The sequence below is a fragment of the Hyla sarda genome, chromosome 1 (assembly GCF_029499605.1).
Source record: "Hyla sarda isolate aHylSar1 chromosome 1, aHylSar1.hap1, whole genome shotgun sequence".
In the NCBI taxonomy this organism is placed as follows: domain Eukaryota; kingdom Metazoa; phylum Chordata; class Amphibia; order Anura; family Hylidae; genus Hyla; species Hyla sarda.
In genome coordinates, this window is record NC_079189.1 from 395,867,943 (window position 1) to 395,890,616 (window position 22,674).

General features: G+C 40.5%; 2 protein-coding genes across 3 annotated transcripts in view; both read left to right on the top strand.

Annotated features, from left to right (window-relative positions):
• The window catches only part of ZFHX2 (zinc finger homeobox 2), an 86,992-nt gene extending 65,042 nt beyond the window's left edge, over positions 1-21,950 (top strand). The window contains exons 7-10 of one of the 2 annotated variants that reach the window (XM_056526436.1): positions 2,119-2,319; positions 2,972-3,065; positions 3,635-7,834; positions 17,419-21,950. In XM_056526436.1, coding sequence (XP_056382411.1) covers positions 2,119-2,319; positions 2,972-3,065; positions 3,635-7,834; positions 17,419-18,221 — 5,298 coding nt within the window. In that variant the 3' untranslated portion in view covers positions 18,222-21,950. The remainder of the gene's footprint in view (positions 1-2,118; positions 2,320-2,971; positions 3,066-3,634; positions 7,835-17,418) is intronic. The other variant, XM_056526428.1, reaches the window with a different exon arrangement.
• Positions 21,951-22,560: 610 nt separating this feature from the next.
• LOC130276735 (dehydrogenase/reductase SDR family member 4-like) overlaps positions 22,561-22,674 on the top strand; it is a 75,832-nt gene continuing 75,718 nt past the window's right edge. Inside the window, exon 1 of the mRNA XM_056526538.1 lies at positions 22,561-22,672. Coding sequence (XP_056382513.1) covers positions 22,571-22,672 — 102 coding nt within the window. The 5' untranslated portion in view covers positions 22,561-22,570. The remainder of the gene's footprint in view (positions 22,673-22,674) is intronic.

Consider the following 22,674-nt stretch of genomic DNA (forward strand, 5'->3'; position numbering starts at 1 on the left):
GTACCTATACGTTGTGGAATCCACACCAGGATTTCCATTGTTGTGTATGAGGCTACACAACCACCCAGGGTGAGCAGTTTAAAATTAGCTTTTACTCTCCCCTCCCCCCATCTCCGGTGGTATTACCCTATGGAGCGCCTTCTCTCCTGTTTTTAGAACCTGGAGTGGTGCGGCATCCTCAGGTAGTCACTGTTCTCCTGGCTGTAAACACACCTAAGAAAATGTCACCGCTCTGCCCCTCCGCACAATAAACTCTTACAAGCTCAGAAGTAGCTTCATTCACAGGAAAAGCGCTGCTTGCAGTAAATTAACATTGCCCAGAATCTACAAGCTACGCCTGTGGGTAGGGTCACACGTGTCGTATTTTGCTGCATATTTTCTGCAGATAATTTTGCTACCCAGGTAGAAAAATACACAACAGCAAATATGCAGCAAAATAGGCCACATGTGACCTTACCCTTAATATAAACTATAACATGAACAATTCAATTGCAAAACAAACTGACATTTTTGAGTATTTTTTTCTGGTGTTTTTTTGGAAAACAACCACTGCAGTTTTTGAGCCAAAGCCGGAATTGTAGTCAAAAGGAATGGGAAATATAAAATAAGGATTTATACTTAAAATGATATGTATGGAAAGCTGGCCATCTATTGTAGGCCTTAAGCCTTTAACATGGGGTGAAAGGCTGAGTGGGACGATTTTTGTCATATGTAAACTTTTATTGGCTGATCTCATAGTTTAGTTGACACTATCCAGTGTAAAACCCAGGATGTGCTGCCAACAATAATGAAAATGGCCGCATAAAGGATCCAATGATGGCTTATGTGGATGTTCATGCCTGACCACTGGTCCTTCTAAAATGTCCTTTCAATGAGCACACGAGCTTGTACATAGTCAGTTGGCATTTTAGTGATGAGGAAAGTCACTCATGGTGGGGACATTTTTATTGATTTTCTACCACACGCATCAATTTAGGGAAATTAAATCACATTTTTTAATACATTTTTATTGATAATTTCACTGTAGTTGTTGTATTTTATTACCATATTTTAAACAGTTTAAGGTTATTATATGCACTATGGTTATTTTATTTATTTATCGTACTTACTGAGTCTTGACCTGGTCATGAACGAGAACAATATATGGGATAAAGGTGGGTTGGGACCTCAGAGTTCAACTCCTTCTCCCACTTGTTGGGTTTTAATATTGATGGCTATCCTTAGACTAGTCCACCGTTAATATTAAGTTAATGGAAGATTGACTCCTGGAACTTGTCAGCTGACTGAAGGGGCAGCTCAGTCCCATACACCTGAATGTAAAGTACCAAGCACATTCCCTACCAAGACTAAAGAGCTACGTATGGTACATTATGAAGGACGGTGGAGCAACGCCATTCATTCAGTCAGCTGATAAATAGAGAACCTCAAGCCCCCCCCCCCCCCCCCCCCCACTGACCTGATATTGATAATGCATGTTTGGATGGACTGTTTGTGTTATCGTCCCTGTAAAGGGTTACTTCAGTGGAAAACAATTTATTTTAAATCAACTGGTCCCAAAAAGTTATAAAGATTTGTAAATTACTTCTATTTAAAAAAATCTTAATCCTTCCAGTACTTGTCAGCTGCTGTATACTACAGAGAAAGTTCTTTTCTTTTTGAATTTCTTTCCTGTCTGTCCACAGTGCTCTCTGCTGACACCTCTGCCATGTCAGGAACTGTCCAGAGCAGGAGAAAATCCCCATAGAAAACTTATCCTGCTCTGGACAGTTCCTAACACAGAAAGAGGTGTCAGCAGAGAGCACTGTGGACAGACAGGAAAGAAATTCAAAAAGAAAATAACTTTCTCTGTAGTAAACAGCAGCTGATAAGTACTGGAAGGATTAAGATTTTTTAATAGAAGTAATTTATGAATCTGTTTAACTTTCTGGCACCAGTTGATTTAAAATAAATAGTTTTACCCCTTTAAGGTATATATGATTTTTTTTGCATGCATTTAAAAAGAAATATAGGTAAATACAAACATATTATCCATTTTTAATTTGTTTGATTTGTCTTGTCTGTATCTTCGTGTATTTAAAAAAACATATAACTTCTGTACATGTTTCCCCCCCACCTCAGGTTTTTTGCTGTCCATTCTGTGCTTATGTTAGCCCCTCTGAAGAACAGGTCCACAGTCATGCTGTGTCTCAGCATGCCCTTCAGCCTACTTTTCGCTGCCCATTGTGCCAGGAACAGTTAACAGGAACTGGAAATCTGAGAGGGCACCTGGGACATGGACACAATGTAGTGTCTGAATGTGTAGAAAAGTTGTTACAGGTGGTAAGTATTTTACTAAAACAGAGTCATAAAATTGAAGGTTTAAGTTGCAATATTTTAACCTTCATAACTTGTAGGATATAGTAAAAAAAAAACTGGTTAGCAACCTGACAATATGGCATAAAGTTTAGTTTGTTCCATCAAATGGTATATAATGGAGAATATGAGGGAGATTTATCAAAACCTGTCCAAAGTGGCTGAGTTGTCCATAGCAACCAATCAGATTGCTTCTTTCATTTTTCACAGGCCTTTCAGAAATGAAAGAAGCAATCTGATTGGTAACCAATCAAAACCTGTCCAGAGGAAAAGTTGCTGAGTTGCTCATAGCAACCAATCAGATTGCTTCTTTCATTTTAAAAAAGGCCTATGAAAAATGAAAGAAGTGATCTGTTTGGTTGCTATGGGCAACTCAATTTTTCTTCTAGACAGGTTTTGATAAATCTCCCCCGCTGTGTACAAATTTGTTTTTAACTTATTAAAGACATAGCTACTGAGGGGGCTAAAGATCCTGGTGCCTTAGTTGGCCACATGAAAAGACACCAGTATTATAAATGGCACATGAAGGGGTTGTTATATTTGCATTATTTTGCATTACAGCTCAGGAGATTAAAGTTATGCTTGTGGTAGTTATGTTACTTTATATCATGTTTTTCAGGCACAGAAAGTTAACATAACTTTTAGGACCAGAATTATTCCTGTGAGAATAATAGAGGAACCCGACCAGCCTGTCACAGAGAACACACCTTCTAGTGAGTTTCATGCACATATTGAACTCTTATCCATTAAGAATAATGCTGCATCATTTTGTATTTTTCTTGTCAAAATTCTCTAAACAGAAATATGGTATTGTTTCCCATAGCCACTAAGTGGAGTCTGTTTTATATTTTCTTTATTGTGCTAATTTCCTTGCTGTTTTGATTCCACATCTCATAGAGGAAGTTTACTTTGCCTTGTACACCAGTTTTTTGTTGTGCAAAAGTTGCATATTTTTGCTCAAGCCTCATTCATGCATGAATGTGCATCTGTCTGGGTTTTTGAAAGGTGGGCAGGTGGTGGGGGAACATCCTCCCGAAACCTAACACATTTACTAAAAAAAATTGCTAAATTATTGCAGTGTGGTATAGTCAAAGATGAGCCAATTTTTTTTAAGAGGCATTCACTTCTTACACCTTACTTCACTGTATCTTTGTATTTGGACAATGTATAAAATGCCATTCTAAATACCCCCACCCCCATTCTTTGTGCTTAGATATTTTGTTGATTGAAACATAGATAATGCTAGCTGTTCTTGAACTGCATCTTTTGTTACCTTGCACAGGTGAAGTTGAATGTTCCCCTCCAGAATCCCCTGGTGATATTTCTACAAACCCTGCTGAGGCTGCTGACATTGTAACAGATAGTGAGAAAGCACAAGATGAAACTTCCTGCCCCTTGTGTCCGGTGACTTCTGAAAATTCACAAGACTTAAGAACACACTTAGAGAAGGATCATCCGGAGCTCAGTCAATCTGAGATTCAGCAAGCATGTGAAAGTCGAGGCCGAGAAGTAGATACTGTGGAGCAGGAGGATAGAAAGGGCTCTCAAGAAAACACACCTGCTCAACCTCAACAATCTACGTATCGAAAAACTGCCAATTTTGCTATGGATAAGTTTATGGATCCTTCAAGGCCTCATAAATGTGTAGTGTGCAAAGAGTCCTTTACCCAAAAAAATATTCTGCTTGTACATTACAATTCAGTATCTCACTTGCACAAAGTGCGTAAAGCCTCACTTGACCCTTCCCTTTCTACCAGAAACGAGTCAGGAGTAGGAACCACAGGCCATGGTGTACAGACAGGGCAAGACAAACCTTACAAGTGCACAGTGTGCCATGTATCATACAACCAAAGCTCAACATTAGAAATTCACATGCGTTCTGTTTTGCACCAGACCCGGTCCAGAAGCTCAAAGCAGGATCCTTCCAAGACTTCATCTGAAAAGCCTCAAAGAGACTCTGGAATTAAAAGTGAGACTATTACCGATACTAGAGGAGAAACAGCAGATACACAAGGAATTGATGTTACAAAAAAGAGACAACAGCAACTTGGACCATGCATGGGAGTTCCGCTTTTACCTACTACTGTTGCTCCTCCACCAATGCCACTTTCAATGGATTTGTCTAGGCCACCACCTCTCGTTCAGCCTTCTCCACTTTTTGCACCATCATTACTTCCCTCATTTCCACTGATACCTGAAACCCTTTTGAAACTCCAGCGTCAACAGCAGCAACTTCTTCTTCCATTCTACCTTCAAGAACTTAAAGTCAATGGAGATGGGAATTCAGCTCCTTTACTGCCATTTGGGGGTGCCCAGCAGCCTCCACCTGTCAAAGACGAAGGAGATCAGCCCAGTGCAACTCCTAGACAAGCAAGTGAGAAGGATGAAAAAGTGCCAGATGAGCGTGATGCGGCAACTGGAGAGACAAGTGCGTCACAAAATCCAGATTCTTCTTCCAAGGTTTCTGGAGACCCAACAGGGTCTGCAGCACGAGCTTTGCTAGAAAAATTTGGCTTTGAGTTGGTCACACAATACAATGAGGGAAGGCAGCCAGTGACTTCCCAGGCTCAGCCTCAGCCACGGCCTCCTGCTCCTCCGCTTGATACATTAACTACTGCTTCTTCCACTGAGAAACTACAATGTGGTACTTGTGGTAAAATTTTCTCAAACAGATTGATCCTTAAAACACATGAAGAGCACATGCACCAGCGTTTACTTCCTTTTGAAGCTTTGAGCCGTTATGCTGCCAACTTTCGTCGTAGCTATGATAGTCATAACCCTTCAGGAGCTAATTCCGATATACCAGTTACTCCACTGGACTTTTCTGTCACTTCTCAGCATTCTCATGCTTCTAAAGAGTTGGAGCAACAAGAAGTTATACTTGAGCATGGTGTTACAATTGAACAGCTCAGTTTCCTGCAAAGTCTATTTGATTTTCCAGGGCCTTTGCTTGAAGAACAAATCATGTGGGTATCTGATAAAACTGGGCTGTCACCCGCAACTATCAGACACTGGTACAAACAAAAAGAGAATATTCTTCAAGAAAATCAGGATGAAGAAACAGATGAAAGCTCACGCCTTGATCGCTTGGGTCATCGTCGTTTCTCACGAACAAAATTCTCTGAATTTCAAACCCAAGCCCTGAACAGCTTTTTTGAATCCAGCGCTTACCCTAGAGATAGTGAAGTTGAACAGTTGTCAGAGTTGTTGGGTCTTTCTGGAAGAGTGGTGGTTGTATGGTTTCAAAATGCTCGCCAGAAAGCCCGAAAACATGCTGCAGAATCCGGGACCTCTCCTTCACCTCCTCTTCATCTTGGTCAACCAGGTGAGCGTCCTGTTGCCAATAGTAAAATACCACCTTGTCGTAAATGTGGTATTACTCTACCTTGTATATTTCAACTAATCCGTCATCTGAAAATCTGCTATTATGATCACACTGAAGAAACAACTGAAGTACAAGAAAAGGAAGAAGAATGTGATAAAACTAAAACAAAACCAGAGCCTTTGCCTGACCCTATTGACCACCAAGAGAAAGCAATCAAAAGTGAGCAAGAAAAGCAAGAAAATGAGCAAAGTAATAATAGTGAAGAACAAGAACCCGTGGCTCCTGTCACTAAAGGAAATATTGATTCACCTAAAGTGAGTGAAGAAAATATACAACAACCTGATCAAATTGATCAACCAGCAGAACAGAATGAACCATCCAACCTTACAAATTCAGCTGATCAGAACCAAAGCAAATCAATACTAGGTAGTACTCATCTGTCAGCACCACTGATGGATCTCTCTCTCCTTATCCCTGTTGGGTCTGGTGATGTGACCTGTCAAAGAAAACGAAAACATGAGGAAGAAAGCCTGTCCCCAACTGGTAGTGAAGGTGGAGATGAACCTCCTAGAGACAAGCGTTTAAGGACCACCATATTACCAGAACAACTTGATATTTTACATCGATGGTATCTGCAAGACTCTAACCCCACAAGAAGCACTCTAGAGCGCATATCTCTTGAAGTAGGATTAAAGAAGAGAGTAGTTCAAGTTTGGTTTCAAAACACAAGAGCCCGTGAGCGTAAAGGTCAATACCGAGGGGGGGTACCATCATCTGTCTCAGGTCCCAAGCAGCAAGATGATACTCCAAATGAAGCATCCAAACGAGAGGCAGTAAATTACTATTATAGTGCTTCTTCAAACCAACTTGTGCCCCAGTTACCTGCAAAATCGAGTTCATCAACTGTGCAAGCTACGTGTTCTTCAATATTGCCAAAACCTCCAGCTTCTTGTAGTGGTACAATAACTTCAGTCACAAAACCTCTGGTCAATCCAACCCAAGCACTTTCAGGATTACTTAGTGCCACACAAGTTTTACCTAGTCTAGTTAATCCTTCACAAGCTTTAACTAATCTTACCAATTCTCAGGCTCTGCCTGGTCTTGTCAACCCACCTCAAGCTTTATCTGGTTTAGTGAACCCAAACCAAACATTTACTGGCCTTGTTAATCCAGCCCAAGTACTCTCCAGCCTTGTTAGCACTTCACAACCTTCACAAGGTTTACTGTTGGCTTCATTCACAGCTAAGCCTGCACCACCAATTTTATTGTCTTCAGCTGCAGAAGTTAAGTTGCATTCCTCAGCTAGTCAGCAAGTTTCTGCCCAGACATCAGGAGGGCAGGCTTCTGAGCCAGAAAAAACGTCAACTCCACCATTTCCTGATACTACTGATTCTTCTAAAGTCATAAATTCAGAGCAGCAAACTACTGAGAACCAAACTGTAGAGAACCAAGGTACCAACAGCCAGAAATGTTTAGATGAGAAGGGAGCCACAAAAAACATGGAATCCCTTATGCACAGTCCACAAGGAGGAGACATAAGTGATTCATCAAGCTCAGATCCCGGACCTTCTAGTCCTGGTAAAGGAGCTTATAATTCTGAAGGATTGTTGGGTTCCTCTGGAGCAAGACGTTATCGTACCCAAATGAGTAGCTTGCAGTTACGGATACTAAAGGCCTGTTACGCTGAATATCGTACTCCAAGCATGCAAGAATGTGACTGCCTTGGGGGACAAATTGGGTTGCAGAAGAGAGTTGTGCAAGTTTGGTTCCAGAATGCAAGAGCCAAAGAAAAGAAAGCCAAATTACAGGGTTTGGTTGGTACAACCTCTACAAATGAAGGCCCTCAACCTACAGAATGTACACACTGCAATGTAAAATATGGGCCTACCATCCCATGTCGTGCCCACATATTCTCTCGGCAGCATATTGCAAGACTGAGAGTATCAATACAACAGCAACTAAAGGAAGAAAGTCGATACCGGGATGCTCACCCAAGTGGAGGGGCAGCATCTGTTCCTGAAAGCAAACCAGCCTCACAGATTCTCAACTTTCAGAGTCCTGCTACTATGACCCCTCAAATCCAGAGGCTCACACCCTTGCTAATGCCTGGTCAGGGCATTCCTGCACCAATCAGTGGATTGGCAACTTTCAATACAGGTAAAATACAGTTTAGGAACAGTGAATATAGTAAAAATGGCCTTGGTCATAGTATAGTAGAATGTTAAGATCTTAATGTTGCCTCGTGACATCCTGAAAAATAGTTTTCACAGTCTATAGAAACATACATTTAAAAAAAAAAATCAGTGCAGATAGCGTACCAAACTGAAAAATAACATTACATTATACCCGTGCAACTGGTTTCTGAAGTGTACCATTGTAATGTTACTGGATAATACATTGAAGGATTTATTGATCCAGGGATACATTTGTGATCACTGGAAGTACTCCTGCATTATTTTATATATACCGATAGGTAAAAACCATGGGGGGGTTTATCAAAACGTGTGTAGAGGAAAAGTGGTGCAGTTTCTCATAGCAACCAATCAGATTGCTTCTTTCATTTTTGGAAGGCCTTTTTAAACTATAACTTTAATTACTATAACTACCAGGAGTACTAGGTTCTGATTTAGTATAGTATATGATAAACTGTGCCACCTATTTCTCACTAGTTTTCCCTAATGAAGAATGTAGAACTACTGCAGTTCTTCCTCTACTTGCAAGCCCTCTTTTCTATTACAAGCCTGTGACAGGCTACTGTGCATTTCCTCTGAAATCTTTCCTGTAGATTCTCTGATGTCTGCTTCTTCCCATATGTCCTTGTGTCAGTGACCTTCTGTCCATACAGGATCTGTGGTCACTTCTAGTTACTCTAGCAGTACAGAGGATTTCTCAAAATAGAGACAGGAAAAAAGCCACCAATGGTAGGGACAAGAAGGGTTTAGATAAAAAAAAATAATAATATTCCAGGTATATGGCATAGAGCTGAAGGATATGTACTACTCAGTAAACTAAAGTGGAGTTAAGGTTTAGGTTGAATTCACACAAGGCAGCCAAGTGCATCCAAAACATGCAAGTCAGCATGGTTTCCAAATTGGCTTCAATTCAAGCTGTTTGAGGGTGAAAACAAAAGCGCTCTGGGCTGCATGTGGCTAAAACGTGGCGGCCAAACAGCATAGAAGTGCTTATTGGCTGCCATATTCCATATTACTTCACCATGATACTGCACTGAAGTGATGATCTAGCCTTAAAGGGGTACTCCGGCGCTAAGACATCTTATCCCCTATCTAAAGGATAGGGGATAAGATGCCTGCTCGTCTCTGCCCCCACAATGCAACCCTATGGGAGGGGGCGTGACACCTTCCCTAATAAAAGTTTGAATCACCCCCCTTTTCCCATTTACCAAAAAAAAAAACTGTAAATAAAAATAAACATATGTGGTATCGCCGCGTGCGGAAATGTCCGAGTTATAAAAATATATCATTAATTAAACTGCACGGTCAACGGCGTACATGCAAAATAATTCCAAAGTCCAAAATAGTGTATTTTTGGTCACTTTTTATATCATGAAAAAATGAATAAAAAGCGATCAAATGGTACCGCTAAAATTTTCAGATCACGGAGCAAAAAATGAGTCCTCATACCGCCCCATACGCGGAAAAATAAAAAAGTTATAGGGGTCAGAAGATGAAAATTATACATTTTTCTGTAAGTAGTCATGATTTTTTCCAGAAGTACGACAAAATCAAACCTACATAAGTAGGGTATCATTTTAATCGCGACCTACAGAATAAAGAGAAGGTGTCATTTTTACTGAAATACGTACGGCGTAGAAACAGAAGCCCCCACAATTTACAAAATGGTGTTTTTTTTCTCAATTTTGTCTCACAATAATTTTTTTTTCTGTTTTGCTGTAGATTTTTGGGTAAAATGACTGACATCATTACAAAGTAGAATTGGTGGCGCAAAAATTAAGCCCTCATATGGATTTTTAGGTGTAAAATTGAAAGAGTTATGATTTTTTAAATGTAAGGAGGAAAAAATAAAAATGGAAAAACGCCGGTCCTTAAGGGGTTAAAGAGTAGCTCCCACAATCCTTTTTTTTTTCTTCTGTCCCTGCCTATTTCCCATCTATCCCTAACCCCCTGCCTTTACATTTTTTTTTTTTTTTTTACCATCCTAGAAATAACTTTTTGTGTGCCTGGTAGTGTGCTCACTTACCAGGCAGACTTTCCCAGCAGGCGCAACGTCACTGATGCCTGCTGGGGGGGGGGGCGGGGTCGACTTCCGCCCTTAGTACAGGGTGCCTCCAGCTGTTTCACTACTACAACTCCCAGCTTGCCCTGACATCTATTGGCTGTCAGGGCATGCTGGGAGTTGTAGTGGTGAAACAACTGGAGACACCCTGTGTTGAAAACAATAACTTTGTTAGGGCCATGGCTGCGGCGCTACCCCGAACCCCGCTCTCCCCCTCTGTTGAAAACAATAGCTTTGTTGTAGCCACAGCACTACCCTGAACCCCGCTCTCCCCCCCCCCTGTTAAAAACAATAGCTTTGTTATAGCCGCAGCGCTACCCCGAACCCCCCTCCACAAAAGCCATACCCGAGTGCAGAGCAGCAGCAGCGGCGCGTATATGCCGGAAGGCAGGGCCAACATGTGAGGCCAGGGAGCCAATGCTCGCTCCCGCCTGTCTGATTGACAGACAGGGAGCGAGCACAGGCTGAATTAATTAGGACCAATTGCCCAGCCTGCATCGGTCCGAATTCAAGCGTGACGTCACGCCAGGCTGCAGCCGTCCACTAGAAGGGAGACCCCTAGTGGCCGGTTTTCAAAATGAAAATAAACTATTTTAATGAAAAACATTTTTTTATGGATTTCTATTAGAGATATGTTATAGTACATAAGTACTACAACATATAAAAAAAAAGTTTGGTGACAGTGCCCATTTAATGTATTGTAAGTAGTCCAGCTGCACCCAAATTATTACATATCATGCGAATGGACTTTTCTCTTTTAACCAGTTGTATAGTTAATCATTCACTGTGAATGAATGATGCTGATATTATAGCTTCCTTGCATTCAGGTAACGTGCCATACTTCTAAAAAAAAATCCATAACAAGATATTAACTCTTTAATGAGGCAGTGTTAGGAATCATAACAATATACAGCATTCATGAACCATGCATACTGTGGCATACACTGTGGGATATTTATCATTGTGTTCTATTGTTTTTTTCTTTTTGGTGTACATTTGCGAATTTCTTTTATTTTTTGCGCTAATTGCGGGGGGTGGGGGAGGGGGGGTTTGGGTTTGAGTTTTTTTTTTTTCAAAATTATAAAATCTGTAATTTTGACCTTTTTGGTGTTGCTGGACCATTTTTTGAAGTTTCGGATGCAGTGGTCACGAATTATCTGCGTGTTTTTGATTTTTTGCACAAATTTTGTCGCAACTGGCGCAAAAAGAGAGAGAGAGAGAGAGAGAATGAGAATGTTTAAAGGGGTACTCCACTGGATTTTTTTTAAATCAACTGGTGCTAGAAAGTTGAATTCTATTGAAAAATCTTAATCTTTCCAGTATTTATCAGCTGCTTTATGCTCCACAAGAAGTTCTTTTCTTTTTGGATTTCCTTTCTGTCTGATCACAGTGCTGCTGACACCTCTGTCCATTTTAGGAACTGTCCAGAGTAGAAGCAAATCCCCATAGCAAACCTTTCCTGCTCTGGACAGTTCCTTACATGGACAGAGGTGTCAGCAGAGAGCATTGTGGTCAGACAGAAAGGAAATTCAAAAATAAAAGCACTTCCTGTGGAACATACAGAAGCTTATAAGTACTAGAAAGATTAAGATTTTTTAATAGAAGTAATTTACAATTCTGTTTAACTTTCTGGCACCAGTTGATAAAAAAAAATGTTTTCCAGTGGAGTACCCCTTTAAAGACATAAAAAGTTAAACATTTAAAAAATGTGCAGATATATTTTTTAAGGTACAAAAAAGGAATAATGAAGATGTAAGAAACAATAATATTGTTAGCAATGGCCAACATCTCACAATTTCATGTGCCCAAGTTTAAAAAAAATATCGGACAAAGTGATAAAAAACAAAACAAAAAAAAACAAAAACCTGTTCAACTAAAACCTAAAACCGTCTCTTGAACAATAAAGTAGTTTTTTTTCCTGGCCTGTGGCAAGGTAAACCACTATTCAAATGTGAAGGAGACTCTCTTTGCAGACCTTCTTTTAGATATTAAAAAATTTGCCTTAAAATTAAAACTAAAACAAATAAAGCCAAACACACAGACAAACAAGCTCCAAGCAGGGTAGACATGATCTGAAAACGGTGGTAGAAAATGATCTTGGTGCAGATCTGCGCAAAATTTATCATGGTCACTGCTACAATATGATAAATTTGGAACAGCAGCGCAAAAAAAACAGCATCTAGACAAACAACAAAAATGATCTAGCCAAGACCATTATTGATAAATAACCCCAACTGTCCTTGGCGTTTCTGAGGTATTTTTATTTTGCATGCAACTTCAATCAAAAAAACATTTTGTTTGTATTTCTATTGAGGTAAAACAAAATATCCAAACATTATACATCAGTTGTTAACATACATTTTGATCAGATTATATAAGCCCACTTGCTACTTCATGGCAGCTTCATTCAAGTGGGTCCCTAACCTAAGACACAGGGGGCTGGCTAGGGACTTCCACTGCCATAACACCAGCACCCCGACTGCTGCCAGACCAAGCCCCACACCATCCCACAGAAAGAGTGCCACAGCAGTAATGGCCACTGCACAGAACTTCAAAATGTGAAAAGATCTCTAATGCTCCCAGTCAGCTTACTGAGAGAAACTAGGTATTACCTTTAGGGGGAAACTACACAAGCTGTCGGACGCGTGTGCCAGTTGCCACATCAGTATGCCGTGTATACTAAGTCTGTTAGCAATATTATATAATATGTAGATATGCGTCCATGTCTCTTGTTTTTTCTCTCCATAGAATTGTAATTGTCAATATTACTCACCATAACGTAGTCATGTACAGAGCAATTGTTCTTCTAGTATGATGATGCAGAAACAGACCCTTGTATTATGGTATCTAGAGGAAACAAGCAAAAATTATGTGTATACAACTGTATTCTGTATAATTGTTCAAACACATTGATACATTCTGTTCAGTTTTTATTAGACAATAGTATATTAGAGATATTTCCTAGTGGTATAGATATAGTTTAATTGTACTACCAGGTTCCAGTAATGGTTCACTGGTGCACAAGAGGCTGTCAACAATTGGGGAACCACATGTATAGGGCTAGGAGCAATATATTAGGCTCCTGAGCTGCAGATAGTGGAACACTTTTTTAGGACAGCCCCTGTCCATATGCTCTGTTAGAGGATGTAGAGGTGGTTTCCATTATGAGCCATTCCAGACTATATCAGCCATTTGCTGGGGTCTGCCAGAGCTGCAGGTCTGCTACCGTATATACTCAATTATTAGCCATTCCGAATATAAGCTGAGGCCCTTAAATTCACACCAAAAACCTAGGAAAAGTTATTGACTCAACTATAAGCCTAGGGTGGGAAGTACATCATCCCCCCCTGTCATCATCCAGACCCCCGTCATTAACACCCCCATCATTAACACCCCCATCATTATCACCCTGTCATTATCACCCTCGTCATCATCACCCTCGTCATCATAACCCTGTCATTATCACCCTCGTCATCATCCCCCTTGTCATCATCCCCCTCGTCATCATACCCCCCCTTCATCATCGCTGCCTGTCAATTCCATCATCATCATCCAGACCCCCCCATTTGCTTTCTACTCACCTCCCCAGTTGTTGCTTTCTTGGTGGGAAGGAAGGGTGAGCTGGTCCAGGCCATCCATCTTCACCGGGAGGCCCTCTTCTCCGCTCTGGGCCGGCCACAGACTAGTAACGTTGCATTGACGACGATGCACAGGGACGTCCATGCGCAGCAGACGTCCGTGATGTCCGGGGCATCCCTGCGCATGAACGTCCCTGCACAGTGGCGTCAATGCAGGGTCTAGTTCGGGGCCGGCCCGGAGCGAAGAAGAGGGCCTCCCGGTGAAGATGGACAGCCCGGAATGACTAACCCTCCCCACCGGAAGGTCCCTGCAGCATAGATGGCCGAAGATGGATGGCCTGGCCCATCCCCTCACAGCTATGCCAGGAGCTTTTTTTTCTTTGTTTTTGTTTACTCGAGTATAAGCCGAGGGGGGCATTTTCAGCATGAAAAATCGTGCTGAAAAACTCGGCTTATACTCAAGTATTTACGGTAATTTACTTTATTGTAATAAAAACAGGCTGATGAGACATGCCTACCGCAGCAATGGCACCATGAACTATACAAGCAAACATGTTGTTTTGCAACATGTTAAAAAGAAAAAAACACACCCACATTTTCAGGTCAGCAGATGGCCACCACGGTCTGCCATTAGGGTATACAGAAATTGGACATGTTGCATTTCAAACCTCTGTCTTGACTGAAAAAGCAGCTCCATAGGTTCTTACATGGTTAACAGTTCATGCTTATTTCTGGCTTAGGAAGTGAATGCTACAGAAGTCTTAAAGAGGGGTATTTAGCACTTACTTTACAACTGTTTTTTTTATACAAAAGTTATTGATATTTGTGCAAAAAGTGTCATCTTTTTTGGCACGCTTTGTTGTTTAGAAAAGTGCTGTGGAAGGTAGATGGGGTTCACTGAGAAGGCTGCAGTCAACAATATTCCAAAATGTATCAATTACAATGTTAGAAAACTGCGCTGATTTTAGAGCAAACCTACCAATGCAAAATTACCCATAGCAGGCCAAATGCCACACTTTTATTAATAGACACAATTTACTCACAGTAAGCTTTTGTATAGACAAAAAGACAACACTACCACTATAAAAAGATTGGATAGTGAACATACATTATGTAGTCTATTCAAACAGTAAAATGCTAAATTTTACTCTAAAACATGTTCTGTTCTCTAGACATATACAGTATGTCACATAAGTGAGCCCCCCCCCCCACATTATTGTAAATATTATATTTCATCTTTTCAAGTGACAACACTGAAGAAATGACTTTCTGTTACAATGTAAAGTAGTGAGTGCGCAGCCTGTATAACAGTGTTTAATGTTGTGTCCCCTTAAAATACCTCAACACACGGCCACAACAAAAGTTAGTACACCCCTAAGTGGTAATGTCCAAATTCGGCTCAAAGCTCATCATCAGACCACATGACATGGTTCAAGTAATGCATATCCCTAGTTTGCTTTTCTTCAGGAAGCTTTCAGGGGATTCATCTTTAGAAGAAGCTTCCTTCTGGGACAACAGCAATGTTGACCAAGTTTTGTTCCATGTGTGGCGCATGGTATGATCAATGACAGGCTGCCCCCCCCCCCCCCCCTTTAGCCTTTGGATATGGATATGACGCTGAGCATGTGAACTCACCATTTTTGGTCAATCATGGCGAGGCCTGTTCTGAGTGGAACCTGTCCTGTGAAACTGCTATATGATCTTTTCCAACATAATGGTTTTACAGTCTTGGCAATCTCCTTATAGCCTATGCCATCTTTATGTAGAGCAACAATTCTTTTTTTCGGATCCTCAGAGAGTTCTTTGCCATGAGGTGCTATGTTGAACTCTCAGTGACCAGTATTAGAGAGAGTGAGAGTGATAACACCAAATTTAAGACACCTGCTCCCCATTCACACCTGACACATTGTAACACTAACAAGTCACATGACAGCGGGGAGGAAAAATGGCTAATTAAGCCCAATCCGGACATTTCCACTTTAGACATTAATGGCTGTGAGTTGTGTTATTATCAGGGGACATAACAATAAACACTGTTATACAGGCTGTGTCTCACTATTTTACATTGTAGCAGAAGTATCATTTCTTCAGTGTTGTCACATGAAAAATATAATAAAATATTTACAAAGTGTGTACTCATGTGAAATACTGTTTTATAATACATAGAAATAGTTATCATTGTAATTGATATAGTTTATAAAATTAACATAAAAGATGGCATTCAACTGAATAAATGTGACTTTTAACTGCTAGTGCTACCCTGTCACCTGATGGATACATATAATATTACCAAGTTGCCATTTTTATTGTAATGATAGAGCTAAGATTCCTGGGTTTCTTGTTTGTCACGCCTATCAGTGGACTATTATATTTGGTATAAGCTGTATATATGTTAGTGCTCTGATTGGCTCCAATGAAACAACAAAGCACAATAAAGACAATTATTTTACTAGCCATTATTGTGCAATTACTGTCAGAAATGATTTCTTATACAAAGTAGGGGTGTGAATCGCCAAGAATTTGGCGATTCGATTCGAATCGCGATACCAGTGTGGCGATTCGATATATCCCGATATATCGCGATACCGTCTAGGTGACGATACATCGCGATATATCGCCCACCTGGGAGCATTCATAGATCCCAATAGACGTCGCTGTCAGCTTTGACAGCGGCGATCTAGTACTCCGGTGCTCACTTTTCTCATGTTATCCCGTCCGGCACGTCACATGGAGCTTCAGCCTATCACCAGCGGAGGCGGGACATCGCTGCGGCCAGTGATAGGCTGAAGCTCCATGTGACGTGCCGGACTAACAGGAAGTAAGAAGAATACAGCCCGGGGACCGAACACCTGTACCGGAGCTCCGGGGGCTCGTTGGCAGGTAAGATAAAGTGCGTTTTATTAAAAATTCCACATCCCTAAAAGAATCGATTCAAAAATATTTTGAATCGATTCTGTATCGGCAAATGAAAAATCGCGATTATCGCGAGAATCGATTTTTTCTTACATCCCTAATACAAAGGTGTATTTCTGCATCATCAACAATAATACACAGGCAGCATCTCTGACAACTAATGTGCTCATGGAAGCTGTTACTTTTCACCCATTCCCTTGGTGCTAGTATAGACAATTGTCCACTTATTGAACAATTCAATGTTCCCTCTATACAAAAAATAAGCTTTCATTGCTGCAAGCAAAATACTCTAACATATATTAAAGGTTAACAAAAAATTGAATATTTTAATAAATAAATCGGATACATGATAATAGTACTGTTTGTGGTAGAACGTGTCAGTGTACAGCCAGCTCACACTACAGATTTCATTTGCAGTGTTGAGATGTTTGTCGCTATTCCGTTTCGAGACCATTATGTCACTAATGTACAAAAAGGTGATTCCATTGACATTTTGAAAATAATTCTACTCAACATAAAAATTGCATTTGCAAAGTCATACACATGTGAATGGCCAACTCCATAGCAACAAGTGAATCTAATCACAGATTAAGAAAACAGCTTAGCACTGAACACAAAGTAGCCTTGGATAAATTGGCAGATGCTCAGACAAATTTGGCTGATCATTCTTACACTTACATTTTTGGCTGACCGTAGCCAAAATAAATCCAGCCTGACAGATGAAATTATTGTCAGACAATAGTCTGCAGATGGCAGTGTAGTTTTCAAACGATGGTTGATGAAAATGGCTAAATTTATCATATGTGAATAGGTAGTTTTATGTCTGATATCATCCAGGTTGACTAGTTTTCCAACATATGCACAAAATTGATTTGGGCTTTAATCGGAAATATTTTACTATCTCCAATTATCGATTATGTTCAGTCTTTTGGCATGGAATAGGTTTAAGCTACAAGGCTGTAATTTCTCCAACTTTGTTTTTGTTTCTATTCTTAGGCCCTCCTCCCAGTCTCATTGGGATGACTTCCTCTGTACCTCCAGCTCTCCTTCCTCGTGCAGCACCATCTGCCCCCACTTCTTCTCACACTACCAGTGATACCACTAAGGACTCCTCACAACCTGCATTGACCCCCGAAACCACAGGTCCCTCAGCTTTAAAGGCTGCTCCTCTGATGGGAGCACCTTTCATGCCTTTTTCACTTGCTCCAGCTGCCACTCCCTTGTTCACCCCCCAAATACAGGGCCCATACTTTCAACAGCTGTATGGATTAAAAAAGCGTCTATTTCCAATTAACCCTGTGATTCCTCACACACTTCTAGGGCTGCTTCCAGCACCCCTCAAACTGGCTCCTGAGACATCATCATCCCGCAAGCCAGAGCCTTCACAGATGAAAGCTACAAGTGAAAGTGGTGGAAATCAGGAACCTACGGTGGGAGATGAAGAAAGTGTAGAGCGTGATGAGGAATTAGAAGATGAAGATATTCCAATGGTGGATGTGGCAATTAGGTACCAGTGCCAACGCTGCAAGACCTCTTATGATGAAGAAGGAGAAGCAGAGGCTCATCAACGTGCAGGTTGTTACACTACCCCTCCTCCACATCCACCTCCTCTTAGAGTGAGGGTCTGTACCTATCACTGCCTCTCCTGCCAAGTACTACTGCAGGGTCCCGCAGCTCGAAGCCAACATCTGAGGTCACAGCAGCACCGTGCACAAAGTGCATGCAGTGATGGAGCATCTTCTGCAATACCTCAACTCAGGCCAAAGAGTGCTGCTACCTCTGTGCTCATGGCTTTATAGAGACACTATTGCTGTCTCACCCTTCAGCTTTGAGGCTGTCTCTCTATTTTATTTCACTTCTTGTGTATGTTTCATTTACCTTCTAGAGTGTTTGTGTCTGTTCCCTTTTATGTGGTTGTCTCCCTATTTGTTTGTCTGTTACAAAAGAAGCATTCCCTCACTCAAGAATGCTTCCTCGCCCCTTAACCTGCTGGAGGTACACTTCCATGCTCTCATGACTGTCTCCCTAGCTTATACATGTGTCTCTCCAGCAGGGAAGTATACACAAAGAACATCAAAACACAGGCCAAAAAGAAAATGAAAAACCCTTAAACCTCTGCATATAAATACTGAGAACCCAAAGCTTTTCTGCATTTCCTGAACCTGGTGCCAAAACAAGAGTGAACCCTCCCCCTGTCTATGAACTTTTAACCCAAACTTCCTAACTTAGGGAGAGGGAATGATTAAACAATAAACCAATGAACAGGGGGAGGGGAAAAACAAAATATAACCAAAAGTTCCAAGACTTATGGAACCAAACAAGAGGCAATGCCTGCTCTCCTGTCACACATGCATGTACACATGTGTGTACATAGAGATTTTGGGAGTTTTATTTCAAATATGGAATACAGCACCTCTCAACCAGTGACTTGAACTTTGTAATACTTGGGAGTGTTAACAGCACTCCATGAACTCTCGCTGTGATGCTTTAACCATTTGTGGAGGGGACAAGGGAAGGGCTTTATCTCTCTGGGGAGGGACAATTTTTCACTCCCTTGCTCCCCTGTTTTGCTCTCCCCATACCTCACTCTCAATGTTTTAAGCTTGGGGGTTTTGGGTTTATTTTGGGGTGGGAGGGAAGGGATTGGGAAAGTTAACCACCAAACAAGGTAACACAAGTAAAAATACTGAACACAAAAAAATAAATACAACCTTTTGAATCCAAAGTTACATAAAAACAAAGAACACCTTCACACCAAAAAAAGAAAAAAAAGAGAGAAAGAAAAAATGAAAAGGAAGATTGGCATTGGAAATGGACAATGATTTGTATTATGAGTTACAGAAGAATGCTGTGTGACTACACTTAGTTCATCACTCAGAGCAGCATGGACTCTACATAGGTGTACATAAACAGGCATGTGTTTGGTATGGACTCTTCTGTTATCTGAACAGTCTAGCTTGGGTTGCTAACACCTATTCTGGAAGAACATCTATATAGATTTTCTTACATTCCCCTCATTTATCCCAAGTCTTCCTTTCTTTTGTATTGTGTATAATTCCATTACTATCTCTTTCTCTGAGTACAGCGTTAAAGCAACCTGTAGAACTACAGCTGTTTTGGACTGATATAGGTACCAGTACAAATAAGATGAAAGTTGGCCATACCTGCCAATGTTAACAGGACTGACACACTTTTGTATGTATAGTGGATAGAAAAGAGGATTTAGACATGTTACTTTTCAAAATGCCTGATCCTTTGTTTCTGTGGGGAAAAAGCTGTTGCTGGAGGAGTCTGGCAGTGACTTATTCCCCTTTTCCCTCTAAAAACATATCCAGGGTCCTGGGAATAACCAAATGTGTGTTCAGCCAGCAACTAATATAAATTATATGGACAATGATATGTCAGATAAGGTATATTAGTTTTATGGCACCTTCACTGTGTATTTATCCAATGTGTGCTGCAAAACCTCAAGTCATTAAAATATACGTAACCTATTATTCAAAAATAAATTATATGGACATGATGTAAGGCAAGTGTACATTAACAAAGAATAAGCATACCCCCTTCCCCATAAGATAAAGATATGCAAGAAACAAAGAAAATATTGAAATGAAAAATTTCTGCCATGAACTTGCATTCTTTAGTTATAAAACCAAATCTCAAGGTGTGCCACAGCTGTAGATCCACAGGGTGCATTCTATTCTACATACTCATTGGATGTTACATATCTTCACCCAATTCACAATGCCCTTCATTTATCACATGTCCTTTACATTTCCTGCTTGCCACATTTTTTACCTTTTTAAATTTAATGGAATTGCTTGCCCTTTGTATCACTTTCCTCTTTTACATACCCTTCCATAGCCATTCGTTTAACTCTTATCAATAGCTTATCTAGCTATACTTGTTCTGTGGAGACTCCTTGCAAATATATCAATATGGCTTATACTGTCCCCTACCGCTCACATAAAATGTAGACACTCTAACATAATAAATGAGTATGTTCCTTCTCAGTTCCTTGGTTTACAATGAATTGTCCATATTACTCATAACCTAGAATGTCTTTGATTGGTCATATATCCACCCAATTCAGCTAGTTGTCCTTAATGGCCTATAAACAACCAAATGCCAGCTGTGATATCCACCAATAACAAATAAATATATTTACACAGCGTAGTCTTCTAAGATACAAGATTTCCTGATTTATATCCATGTTATGGTTATTGAAAAACAAGTCACGTTATCCAATAATGACAAGGTTGCTATCAGCCTAAACAAAGCACAGGACACAAGAGGATCTCTGACAATGCGCAAAGCCTGCAGTAGACTGCTCATGCAATGTGAACATTCCCAGCTGCTCATGGCTTGAATATTTTTCAGTGCACTTCTCAAGTCCCTATTTCTTACGAATGTGAATGCACAAGTATAATTTTCAAATTTAACCTTCAACACCAATACATTAGGAAACCATCCAGTTCATCATTGTTATTATTTATTATTATTATAGACTAATAAGTGAACATATTGAATTTCAAAACCACAGATCATGGTGGAAGTATTTGATTTCCAAACGTTTCCTTGAATTATTTGATATTTGGCTTATGTATTACTAAGCAGAGGCTATTTGCTGCACACTGCCACATTACGGAATATTTCAATGGCTTTATAAAGTAACTTTTTCTCTTTTTAAAATGTTTCTTAAAATTTAGTGGACACCCCCGTTAAGTGAAAATTCTGAAACATTTTTGTGGTTTTCACTTGCTGTGTGCATGCATTACATTTTTTGGGGCTGAATATGATGCTCTTAAACATAAACTTCCTTGCCTAGCATATCTGACAAACTTTAAGTATTATGCCGATGCATCAAATAAATAATAATAATATTTTACATAGATGGCAGATGCGTACAGTTTATTTCTAAAGATTATCCTTAGACTCGTCTTCCCCCTAGAACGTATAACTGATTCTTTCATATCAAAAGCAGTAAAACAAATAAGCATCCATTGACCTACTATCCATCTTACTTGCTCTTTGTCTTCCTTTTTGTTGTTTGCTTTTCTTTTTCCCCCAAATCAAACTGTTAGATATGAAGGTTATTACACTACAGGATACACAAAGAGTGGCACAGATTGGGCCTTGGACTTGCTCATTACCTTTCATAGATCCTGCAAGTCATATCATTTAACATGACCAGGATTGCTTTACTAACCAAACAGACTAACTAGCACCAAAGCCGTAAATCTGACCTTTAAAGAGCACATCATGCCAGCTCAGTGTAGGACATAGCTCATGCTCTTCCTGTATCTTTTAGCCTGTCTAGTGACCAGCTGCTCACCTAACATGGATTGTCGCATGCAAAGAGTTTGAGGATTTCCTCAGAGTGATGTATAAATGGTTAAAAAAATATAAAAATCTAAACTTAAAATGTCAATATGGTGTTTGCGTGTTTTGTAAATCATTATGTCTACAATAAATCGACAACAGGATGTTGTCTCTCCTTCAAGCCACATGGGTATAGATTCAGAATATATCAAGCCTTTCCCTCTCTACGTGTGGTTATAATGATACATTGTTATTTTTTGTAGTCATTTCTGTCTCACCGTTATCTGGAGGCCTCTGGTATCCTTCCACCGTCATTTTCCATTATGGCCATTGTTGAATAGCTCTTGGTCTTCTTGGACATGGTAGAATTTCTTTTGGCTTAGCCATTGTTGTTGAAACGTTAGGATGTAATAGGGCATGACTAGATGTAGGCACCTAACAGCACATATGCATGTCACGCAACTCATATGTACCAACGTCAGGCACTCCAGGAGCATGAGCAAATAACATTCGTGAGATCAGTGTAAGGAATTGGCGTGCCATCCTCTTCTTTTCTTGTACCATGTCCTGTTTCATATCCTCGCTCACGCGCTCTTTTACACTCAGTTTCATGCATACTGTTTACGGCACAATGATAAGTACCAGGTGCCATCTCTGAGGGGGCCGCGTCTGTGCCAGCTTCCTCGCCAGCGTCTGTAGCTCTGCCAACTCTCGCTATCTGCCTCTTTCTGCCCATCTCTTTCTATGTATATCTCAAGCTGACTTACTCCCCGGCTGTGTATCTCTCTGCCCCACACACTCTCTCTGCCAAGCTCTCTGCCCGGATATGCGCGCACAGGGCACAGACAAACAGATGCAAATGCATGAACACGCACACAGATGGTCAGTGCCCACAGCTGCCAGCTCACACCTCAGGGAGCAGAAGTGGGT